This window comes from Hyperolius riggenbachi, chromosome 7 (assembly GCF_040937935.1).
Source record: "Hyperolius riggenbachi isolate aHypRig1 chromosome 7, aHypRig1.pri, whole genome shotgun sequence".
Lineage (NCBI taxonomy): Eukaryota > Metazoa > Chordata > Amphibia > Anura > Hyperoliidae > Hyperolius > Hyperolius riggenbachi.
The window spans coordinates 35,322,641-35,333,380 of NC_090652.1; the positions used below are offsets into that span (position 1 = coordinate 35,322,641).

At 47.0% G+C, this 10,740-nt stretch overlaps 1 protein-coding gene and 1 pseudogene across 2 annotated transcripts in view; one reads left to right on the forward strand and one right to left on the reverse strand.

Moving 5' to 3' along the window:
• Positions 1-10,740, reverse strand: part of LOC137524245 (uncharacterized) — a 33,830-nt gene extending 23,090 nt beyond the window's left edge. The window contains exons 1-2 of one of the 2 annotated variants that reach the window (XM_068243878.1): positions 10,609-10,740; positions 3,115-3,311 (exon numbers count right to left, since the gene is read on the reverse strand). In XM_068243878.1, the coding sequence (XP_068099979.1) occupies positions 3,115-3,306 (192 nt within the window). In that variant the 5' untranslated portion in view covers positions 3,307-3,311; positions 10,609-10,740. The remainder of the gene's footprint in view (positions 1-3,114; positions 3,312-10,608) is intronic. The other variant, XM_068243877.1, reaches the window with a different exon arrangement.
• Positions 2,320-2,397, forward strand: LOC137526282 (U4 spliceosomal RNA; annotated as a pseudogene).

Below are 10,740 nucleotides of genomic sequence, written 5' to 3' on the forward strand. Positions count from 1 at the left end.
TGTACGTGTGTGTGTGTGTGTACGTGTGTGTACATGTGTGTGTGTACGTGTGTGTGTGTACGTGTGTGTGTGTGTGTGTGTACGTGTGTGTGTGTACGTGTGTGTACATGTGTGTGTGTACGTGTGTGTGTACGTGTGTGTACGTGTGTGTACGTGTGTGTGTGTGTGTACGTGTGTGTACGTGTGTGTGTGTACGTGTGTGTACGTGTGTGTGTGTGTGTGTACGTGTGTGTACGTGTGTGTGTGTACGTGTGTGTACGTGTGTGTGTGTGTGTGTGTACACGTGTGTGTGTACGTGTGTGTACCTGTGTGTGTGTGTACGTGTGTGTGTGTGTACGTGTGTACGTGTGTGTACGTGTGTGTACGTGTGTGTGTGTGTACGTGTACGTGTGTGTACGTAAGTGTGTACCTGTGTGTACGTGTGTGTGTGTGTTTTCTGTCTATTTATATAATGCCAATATATTACGCAGCACTTTACAGAGTCCATAAAACAAGTGATATTACATAGGACTTCTGCACACTTTTACATTCCCTGCAGATTTCAGCAAAGTGTAAAGAGCGTTTGAATGGGGTCAGCTCTGCAAAGTAAAAGTAGAGCTACACAGGTGACATAAACTGCTGCAGAATGCACGGCCACTAGCATTGCACAGCAATGGGAACATGCCCACAAGACTGAACAGTCCCTCAGCACGCCACATAATCTATTGTTATTATACTTTATTTATAACGTGCTAACATATTATGCAGTGCTGTACAGTAGATAGTGGAGACATTACAACATTAAACAATGTTACACGGACATTTTAGTGTTCAACAATTGTACACAAAAGAGTGGTGCAAAATGTATAGTTAAATATAGCAGACAAGTCACTGAGTCCATATGGTGTTGGAGAAAAGCACACGGGGAGGAGGACAGTGCCAAATAAGCTTACAACTATGGGTTGGCGGAGAGGGACCCAAAAAGGGGAGTGGGGTCCATGGTAGAGGAACGTGAAGGGAGGTGGGTAAACAATGGTGAACAGATGGGTCTTTAACCTTCCTGGCGGCTATGCCGCGTAGGAGGATTTCTCAGGCCCTGCAGGGCCGATTTGCATAATTTTGCTAGCTGCGTGTACTGCCCGATCGCCGCCGCGGCGCCCCCCCCCAGACCCCATGCGCTGCCTGGCCAATCAGTGCCAGGCAGTGCTGAGGGGTGGATCGGGACTCCCTTTGACGTCACGACGTCAGTGACGTCATCCCGCGATGGGGGAAGCCTTAATGGAAATCCCGTTCAGAACGGGATTTCCGGACGGGCTTGATCGCCGGAGGCGATCGAAGAGGGTGGGGGGATGCCGCTGCACAGTGGCTGTCATGTAGCTAGCGCTAGGCTAGCTCAATGATTTAAAAAAAAATAAAAAATTAAAAAATAGTCCGCCGCTGCCCCCTGGCGGTTTTAATTGACCGCCAGGAGGGTTAAAGAGAGACTGAAGCGATTAAAATTAGCTATTTTTACCTTGTAATTCGCTTCAGTACTCTCACTAGATGTAAAGCGCCGCATCCCCGCCGCAAACAAGTGCTTTAGACCCCCCAAATCCCAGGGGGGCAATTCGGCCGGCACTTCCTGAAAGAGGCAGAGCTTTCAGCTGCAGCTCTGCCTCTTCTGGTGTCAATTGCTGCGGATCTTTACCTTTCCCCACCCCTCTCACTCTTCCTTCACAGAGAGGGGTGGGGAGAGGCGGAGATCCGCGCGGCGATTGACGGCAGGAGAGGCAGAGCTACAGCAGAAAGCTCTGCCTCTCAGGGCAGCAGAATCCACGACCAAGTTGGTCGTGGATGTTTGCCCCGGGATTTGGGGGGTCTAAAGCGCTCGTTTTGCGGCGGGGATGTGGCGCTTTACATCTAGTGAGACTACTGAAGCGAACTAACAGGTAAAAATCGCAATTTTTGTTCGCTTCAGTCTCTCTTTAAGGCTTGCATGTATGAGTTGAAGGTGGGAAGAGTCTGGTGGATGGGGAGAGGGAATTCTAAAGAGTAGGGGCTGCTCTAGAGAAGTCCTGGAGCCTTGCGAATGGGCAAATGATGAGAATGTATATGTAACACACTGACCACACACCTTAGGCAGGTCTGTGTTTCTAGACCTGGAAGCCGGTGCCAAACTTCTGCAGGTACACCACTCCTGCAACGATACACTCACAACACAAAACAGAATACGGCACACAAGAAGGCTTCTTCAAGTACCGGTAAGCTGTATTCTGATCATACAGTTACAGAGTGTTCTGTATACGGTGTTCTGAATACTCTGTAACTGTATGATCAGAATACAGTTTACTTAAAGAAGCCTTCTTTGTGCAGTGGCAGTATCATAGCCAATGAGGTTCAACCAAGGCGTGATTATTGATAATTGAAAACTTTTCCAGTGGCTGGATGGTGTAATAGTGGCTGGATGGTGTAATGGTTAAGGGCTCTGCCTCTGACTCAGGAGACCAGGGATTGAATCTTGGCTCTGCCTGTTCAGTAAGCCAGCGCCTATTCAGTAGGAGACCTATAGAGCGCGTCCTAGTGGCTGCAACTCTGGCGCTTTGAGTCCGCCAGGAGAAAAGCGCGATATAAATGTTATTTGTCTTGTCTTCTATTTTGTTTCGTAAATGATGAGAATGGTGGATAGTATAATGACTCTCATCAATAAGCCTAGTGTCCATACCTAGTGTCCAGTCTGTGGGAAGCCAGATAACTTACCACCACCGATGACTGAATATGACTATATTAGTTTTGCCAAAAGTTTGGGGGAGAAACCTGAGGAGCCCATCACTGGATCTGGGGTCCTGGTGGTCAAAAGCTCAGTTTTGCTCCCATGGAATCTAACGCCGCCCCTGCCCCGCCCCCTTTTGAGCGAGAGCTTCTGTTTGGTCCGATAATTCCTGTTCAATGTCCAATTCAAGGATCTTCCAACGTTCCAACGTAATTAGCTGGATATTTCTTACATTGAAGGACACCTCCTATAACTAGGGGGCATCTTTCATGGAATTAAATAAGGTCACGATCTGAGACCCCTCTTCAACATGAAACTACAACAATTATGTAAATAATAACAACATTGTAGTGTATCATTCTGTAATAAGGCAAAAGGAAACTCACAACTACAAAAATATTTTGTATTTCCTTTCTGGCTTTCAGTGCCTCTACCCAGTATGAAATCAGAGGCAGCTGTCCGATGGGTAGTAATGGTTTGGGTACGCCTACAAGCTTTGCATATGTGTCTTGCTTTGCCGCCTGTAAATCTCGGAGGAGTCTTGTGCCGTAGCCTGCAGCCAAGATTACGACTTTCATTTTTACTGTAAAACAAATAAATGATTGTAAATCAATATCTACATCCTAATTGTGCTAGAACTACACAGCTGCACAGTGCCCCTTAAAGTAAATGTGAGGTGGGGCAGGAGAACATTTTTTTACATACCTGAGGCTGATTGCTCCCCCGCCATCCTTCTTTGCCACCTGTATCCTTAACAATTCCCCCCCCCCTCTTCCCCCCAGGAAAGTCCTCCAGTTGGGGCGTACTGCGCAGGTGCCCCCATCGTGCTCCCATTGCCAAGCCCAGAGAGCTCCTGGCCACGGGAGCGCGATGGGGAGGGCACGTGGCAAGATTGCACCTGAGCCAACTAGCCCTGAGTGGAGGCTTTTCCGGGACAAATTGCAGAGGATCCAGGTGGTACAGGAGGACGGCAAGGGAGCAATCAGCCTGGAGGGGGCTGGAGGAAGCCTTAGGTATGTATCATTTTTCTTCTCCCCCATCTCAGGTACACTTGTATCTAAGGCCTGGGCCACACTGGCACTAAAAAAAAAAAAAAGGACTGTTAGTGGATGCTACCGGATCCAAATTAACCTATGGATTCGTTCACATTGGTCCGTCTGCACAATCCGCAAATTTGGATCTGCAGTCATTTTCCCGGATCGATGAATGTGTCACACTTACGGAAAGGAGAGTCGGAGATGGAAAACTGATGCCTTTAAAAAATGATCAGTTCCATGGATCAGTTTATACACTGATCAGTTTTTCGTCTGCCAGTGTGAACCAGGCCTTAACCACTTGAGGACTGTGGGCTTTACCCCCCTTAAGGACAAGACCCTTTTTTTCCATTCAGACCACTGCAGCTTTCACGGTTTATTGCTCGCTCATACAACCTACCACCTAAATGAATTTTGGCTCCTTTTCTTGTCACTAATAAAGCTTTCTTTTGGTGCTATTTGATTGCTGCTGCGATTTTTACTTTTTATTATATTCATAAAAAAAAAAAAGACATGAATTTTGTCAAAAAAATGATTTTTGTAAACTTTCTGTGCTGACATTTTTCAAATAAAGTAAAATTTCTGTATACATGCAGCACGAAAAATGGGGACAAACATGTTTTTAATAAAAAAAACCCATTCAGCCTATATTGATTGGTTTGGGTAAAAGTTATAGCGTTTACAAACTATGGTGCAAAAAGTGAATTTTCCCATTTTGAAGCATCTATGACTTTTCTGACCACCTGTCATGTTTCATGAGGGGCTAGAATTCCAGGATAGTATAAATACCCCCCAAATGACCCCATTTTGGAAAGAAGATATCCCAAAGTATTCACTGAGAGGCATGGTGAGTTCATAGAAGATTTTATTTTTTGTCACAAGTTAGCGGAAAATGACACTTTGTGACAAAAAAAAAAAAAGTTTTCATTTCTGCTAACTTGCGACAAAAAAAAATGAAATCTGCCACGGACTCACTATGCTCCTCTCTGAATACCTTGAAGTGTCTACTTTCCAAAATGGGGTAATTTGTGGGGTGTGTTTACTGTCCTTGCATTTTGGGGGGTGCCTAATTGTAAGCACCCCTGTAAAGCCTAAAGGTGCTCATTGGACTTTGGGCCCCTTAGCGCAGTTAGGCTGCAAAAAAGTGCCACACGTGTGGTATCGCCTTACTCAGGAGAAATAGTATAATGTGTTTTGGGGTGTATTTTTACACATACCGATGCTGGGTGGGAGAAATATCTCTGTAAATGACAATTTTTGATTTTTTTTTTTTTTTTTACACACAATTGTCCATTTACAGAGATATTTCTCCCACTCAGCATGGGTATGTGTAAAAATACACCCCAAAACACATTATACTACTTCTCCCGAGTACCGCGATACCACATGTGTGGCACTTTTTTGCACCCTAACTGCGCTAAGGGGCCCAAAGTCCAATGAGTACCTTTAGGATTTCACAGGTCATTTTTGTTTCAAGACTACTCCTCACGGTTTAGGGCCCCTAAAATGCCAGGGCAGTATAGGAACCCCACTAATGACCCCATTCTAGAAAGAAGACACCCAAAGGTATTCCGTTAGGAGTATGGTGAGTTCATAGAAGATTTTATTTTTTGTCACGAGTTAGCGGAAATTGATTTTAATTGTTTTTTTTCACAAAGTGTCATTTTTCGCTAACTTGTGACAAAAAATAAAATCTTCTATGAACTCACCATACTCCTAACGGAATACCTTTGGGTGTCTTCTTTCTAGAATTGGGTCAGTTGTGGGGTTCCTATACTGCCCTGGCATTTTAGGGGCCCTAAACCGTAAGGAGTAGTCTTGAAACCAAATGTCGCAAAATTGCCTGTGAAATCCTAAAGGTACTCATTGGACTTTGGGCCCCTTAGCGCACTTAGGGTGTAAAAAAGTGCCACACATGTGGTACCGCCGTACTCAGGAGAAGTAGTATAATGTGTTTTGGGGTGTATTTTTACACATACCCATGCTGGGTGGGAGAAATATCTCTGTAAATGACAATTGTTTGATTTTTTTTTTTACACACAATTGTCCATTTACAGAGAGATTTCTCCCACCCAGCATGGGTATGTGTAAAAATACACCCCAAAACACATTATACTACTTCTCCTGAGCACGGCGATACCACACGTGTGACACTTTTTTGCAGCCTAGGTGCGCTAAGGGGCCCAACGTCCTATTCACAGGTCATTTTGAGGCATTTGTTTTCTAGACTACTCCTCATGGTTTAGGGCCCCTAAAATGCCAGGGCAGTATAGGAACCCCACAAGTGACCCCATTTTAGAAAGAAGACACCCCAAGGTATTCCGTTAGGTGTATGGCGAGTTCATAGAAGATTTTATTTTTTGTCACAAGTTAGTGAAAAATGACACCGTGAAAAAAAAACAATAAAAATCAATTTCCGCTAACTTTTGACAAAAAATAAAATCTTCTATGAACTCGTCATTCACCAAACAGAATACCTTGGGGTGTCTTTTTTCGAAAATGGGGTCACTTGTGGGGTTCCTATACCGCCCTGGCATTTTACGGGCCCAAAACCGTGAGTAGTCTGGAAACCAAATGTCTGAAAATGACTGTTCAGGGGTATAAGCATCTGCAAATTTTGATGACAGGTGGTCTATGAGGGGGCGAATTTTGTGGAACTGGTCATAAGCAGGGTGGCCTTTTAGATAACAGGTTGTATTGGGCCTGATCTGATGGATAGGAGTGCTAGGGGGGTGACAGGAGGTGATTGATGGGTGTCTCAGGGGGTGGTTAGAGGGGACAATAGATGCAATCAATGCACTGGGGAGGTGATCGGAAGGGGGTCTGAGGGGGATCTGAGGGTTTGGCCAAGTGATCAGGAGCCCACAAGGGGCAAATTAGGGCCTGATCTGATGGGTAGGTGTGCTAGGGGGTGACAGGAGGTGATTGATGGGTGTCTCAAGGTGTGATTAGAGGGGGGAATAGATGCAAGCAATGCACTGGTGAGGTGATCAGGGCTGGGGTCTGAGGGCGTTCTGAGGGTGTGGGCGGGTGATTGAGTGCCCTAGGGGCAGATAGGGGTCTAATCTGATGGGTAGCAGTGACAGGGGGTGATTGATGGGTAATTAGTGGGTGTTTAGGGTAGAGAACAGATGTAAACAATGCACTTGGGAGGTGATCTGACGTCGGATCTGCGGGCGATCTATTGGTGTGGGTGGGTGATCAGATTGCCCGCAAGGGGCAGGTTAGGGGCTGATTGATGGGTGGCAGTGACAGGGGGTGATTGATGGGTGATTGACAGGTGATCAGGGGGGATAGATGCATACAGTACACGGGGGGGGGGGGGGGGTCTGGGGAGAATCTGAGGGGTGGGGGGTGATCAGGAGGGAGCAGGGGGCAGTTTAGGGCATAAAAAAAAATAGCGTTTACAGATAGCGACAGGGAGTGATTGATGAGTGATTAGGGGGATGATTGGGTGCAAACAGGGGTCTGGGGGGTGGGCGGGGAGGGGGGTTTGAGGGGTGCTGTGGGCGATCAGGGGGCAGGGGGGGGGGAAATCAGTGTGCTTGGGTGCAGACTAGGGTGGCTGCAGCCTGCCCTGGTGGTCCCTCGGACACTGGGACCACCAGGGCAGGAGGCAGCCTGTATAATACACTTTGTATACATTACAAAGTGTATTATACACTTTGTATGCGGCGATCCGGGTGCTAGTAACCCGCCGGCGCTTCCGAACGGCCGTCGGATTACAGCGCGTGGGGGGCGGAGCCAGTCCCCGGCGGAGGATTGCGTCACGAATGACGCAATCGCTCTGCCAATGCCCGTACAAGGACCGCCGCCAATTGTACATGCGGCGGTCCTTGCGGGATCCACTTCCCGGCCACCATTTGTACATGCGGCGGTAGGGAAGTGGTTAAAGGGAAGGTCCAGGCAAAAAAAAAAAAAAAAAAGAAAGGAAATTAAATAAAAATGAGTTTCACTTACCTGGGGGCTTCTACCAGCCCCATGCAGCCGTCCTGTGCCCTCGTAGTCACTCACTGCTGCTCCAGTCCCCCGCCGGCAGCTAGTTTAGTTTTTGCCGACCTCGGAGGTCAGGGGCCGCATTGCGTACATTTTTACCCATTCCCGCTGGTGCAGGAACATTAACACATACATTTTTACGCGTTAGTGGTGCAACGCGTAAATTTTTACACATTACTACACTAACGCGTAAAAATGTATGTGTTAATGTTCCTGCACTAGCGGGAATGCATAAAAATGTACGCAATGCGGCCCCTGACCTCCGAGGTCGGCAAAAACTAAACTAGCTGCCGGCGGGGGACTGGAGCAGCAGTGAGTGACTACGAGGGCACAGGACGGCTGCATGGGGCTGGTAGAAGCCCCAGGTAAGTAAAACTCATTTTTATTTTTTTGCCTGGAGCTTCCCTTTAAAGGAGTCATCAGCCAAAAATAACCCTCCCCCCCCCCTCCCTCTACTCACCCGCGGCTTCCTCCACCCCCTTGCAACTGACATCCCACGCCGCAGCTCCGCTCTCAGCCGTTGGCCCGGGGTCCCCGCCAGTGCAGAGGGCGACCTCGAGGTCATCTCTACTGCGTCTGCGCGAGCGCCACTGTCAATCAAGCCCACGTTGTCCGCGGTGTACTACACAGAACTACTGTGCCTGCACAGTACACCGAAGACAACATGGACTTGATTGGGAAAAAAGTGTCATATTTGGTTACTTACCTAAGGAGAGGGAAGCCTCTGGATAATCCAAAGGGTTCCCCTGTCCCCCTCGTCATTCGATCGCCGAGGCCCTCCTGAAGCCCATCGACAAACTTGCTCATGCCTGCACACTAGCACAGGCCCATATTTTGCTGCTGAGTCCTCTGTGCTACTGGGCAGGCATTACTTGTCCTGTATGGGGGCACATCCGTGAGCTTCAGTGGTCCCAAAGCGGGAACGGCAAGGTGGAAGGGGACGGGGTAAACCTCTGGAGGATCCTGAGGCTTTCCTCTACTCAGGCGAGTATCTCAATTTTTCCCTCCAAATAGATTACAGGTTTGCTTTAAAGGTTAGCTAAGGTGATAGGGATGTGGAGGCTGCCATATTTATTTTCTTTTAAATAATACAAGTTGCCTGGCTTCCTGCTGATCTCTTTGGCTGCAGTAGTATCTGGATCACACACCAGAAACAAGCATGCAGCTTATCCAGTCAGTCAACTCCTGATATGCATGCTTGTTCGGGGTCTATGGCTAAAACTATTAGAGGCAGAGGATCAGCAGGACAGCCAGGCAATTTGCATTGTTTAAAAGTAAATAAATATATCAGCCTCCATATCCTTCTCATCTCACATTCTCATTAAAAGGGCCTATATATAAATGTGTAAAATGCTTTTTCTGTAGTAACAATGGTACTTTTTTTCTGGATCTTCATATTTCTAAAGGTGCTGATAGCCATTTTCAGTTTATACTGAATATCTGAATTGTCGTCTGTGTTCACCATTTTCGTTAAAGCGAATCACCCTGTTTACCATTTCAAAGATTCCCAAAGTGCCAACTCTAGTCCACGTTAAGGTAGCCAGCACTCCGGTTTCCCCCCCACATCCCAAAAACATACACATAAGTTAACTGGCCTGCACCTAAAAGTTGGCCCTAGACTACGATAAATACAGAAAGATTGTGAGCTCCTCTGAGGGACAGTTAGTGACAAGACTATATACTCTATACAGCGCTGAGGAAGATGTTGGCGCTATATAAGTACTAAAGTTCGAGCCCAGGTGAATTCCTGTGCAGCAAAAAAAATAAAAACAATAAACTGCCATCAAGTCAGAATTCACACTAGCAATCACAATTGGGCTAGTTCAAACTAACAATTGTAAAAAACAATCGATTTGGCAATGCAATTTGTTTCACAGTTTTGTTCAGGCACTGACACGTGGTCTTCCTGAAGATACTGCTTGCAGCACATCTGGGGTTTAAGGGCCCGCTTCCGCTACACCCGGAATCTGTAGCGTTTCCCGCATGCGAGCTGCAAGGGGAAACGCTGTCTATTCCTGTGGCTTGCCATTCAGATCGCAATGCGCTGCAAATCTGGACGGCATGCCGCAGATTTCTGCAGCACGCACCTGAATTCCTATAGCCATGCATGGCGCAGCTTAGCGACTTTGCAGCAGTATGGGTGCCGCTGCTGAATTGGAGACGGATGTAGCACCTAGTGGAAATAGACCCTAATGCAAATCGCAGAGCTGCAGTGTGAATACTTCCAACAAACACCGAGGCCTCGTTCACATCTAAAATCAAAATCGCTGATGCCAGCGATTTTCAATTTTGTGGGCGATTTTTTTTTTCTCCTCCCGGCACTCGAGCGGGCACTGCAGTTTTTTAAAAGTGCTTTTCTAAGCGCTTTTGCAGAGCAATTGCATTTTTTCACTCCCTTACGCCAGTCAGGAAGTGAACTCTTTAATCCGTAAAATGATAAATACAATGTATTTATTCTTAAAAATGCGAAAGCAATTTTGTGAGCATTTTGCCTTTTTCCTATACCTTCCGTTAAGGCAAAAGGCCTCAAAAATGGTACAGGCAGTGCTTTGCTGAGAGGATCGAAAATGAACTGCTCAGATGTGAACACTCTCATAGGGAATCATTGCACAAGCGTTTTCAGGGCGATTTTGAAAATCGTCTGCGCTTGAAAAAAAGGGCAAAAACGCCCTCAGTGTGAGCAAGCCCTGACACAGTGCTTTGCTGATTACCAGCACCGAAAATGCCCCAATAAGCACCCCAGTGTGAACTATTACTAGCAGTGACACTCATGACTCCCAGCAGCACTCATGCTACAAAGATGACAGCATTGTTCCTCTGCACTTTTTATGCTAAATAGGATGAGCTCACCTCCTGGCTGCCACAACAGAGGAAGTGTTTATAACAGCCAGCTCCGCCTGTCCCCGTCCCCTACATGCTGCCTGGATCTTCTCTGCCTGCCCAGTGCCTACAGGTACAGGGAAGAAGACTGCAGTGTGAAAC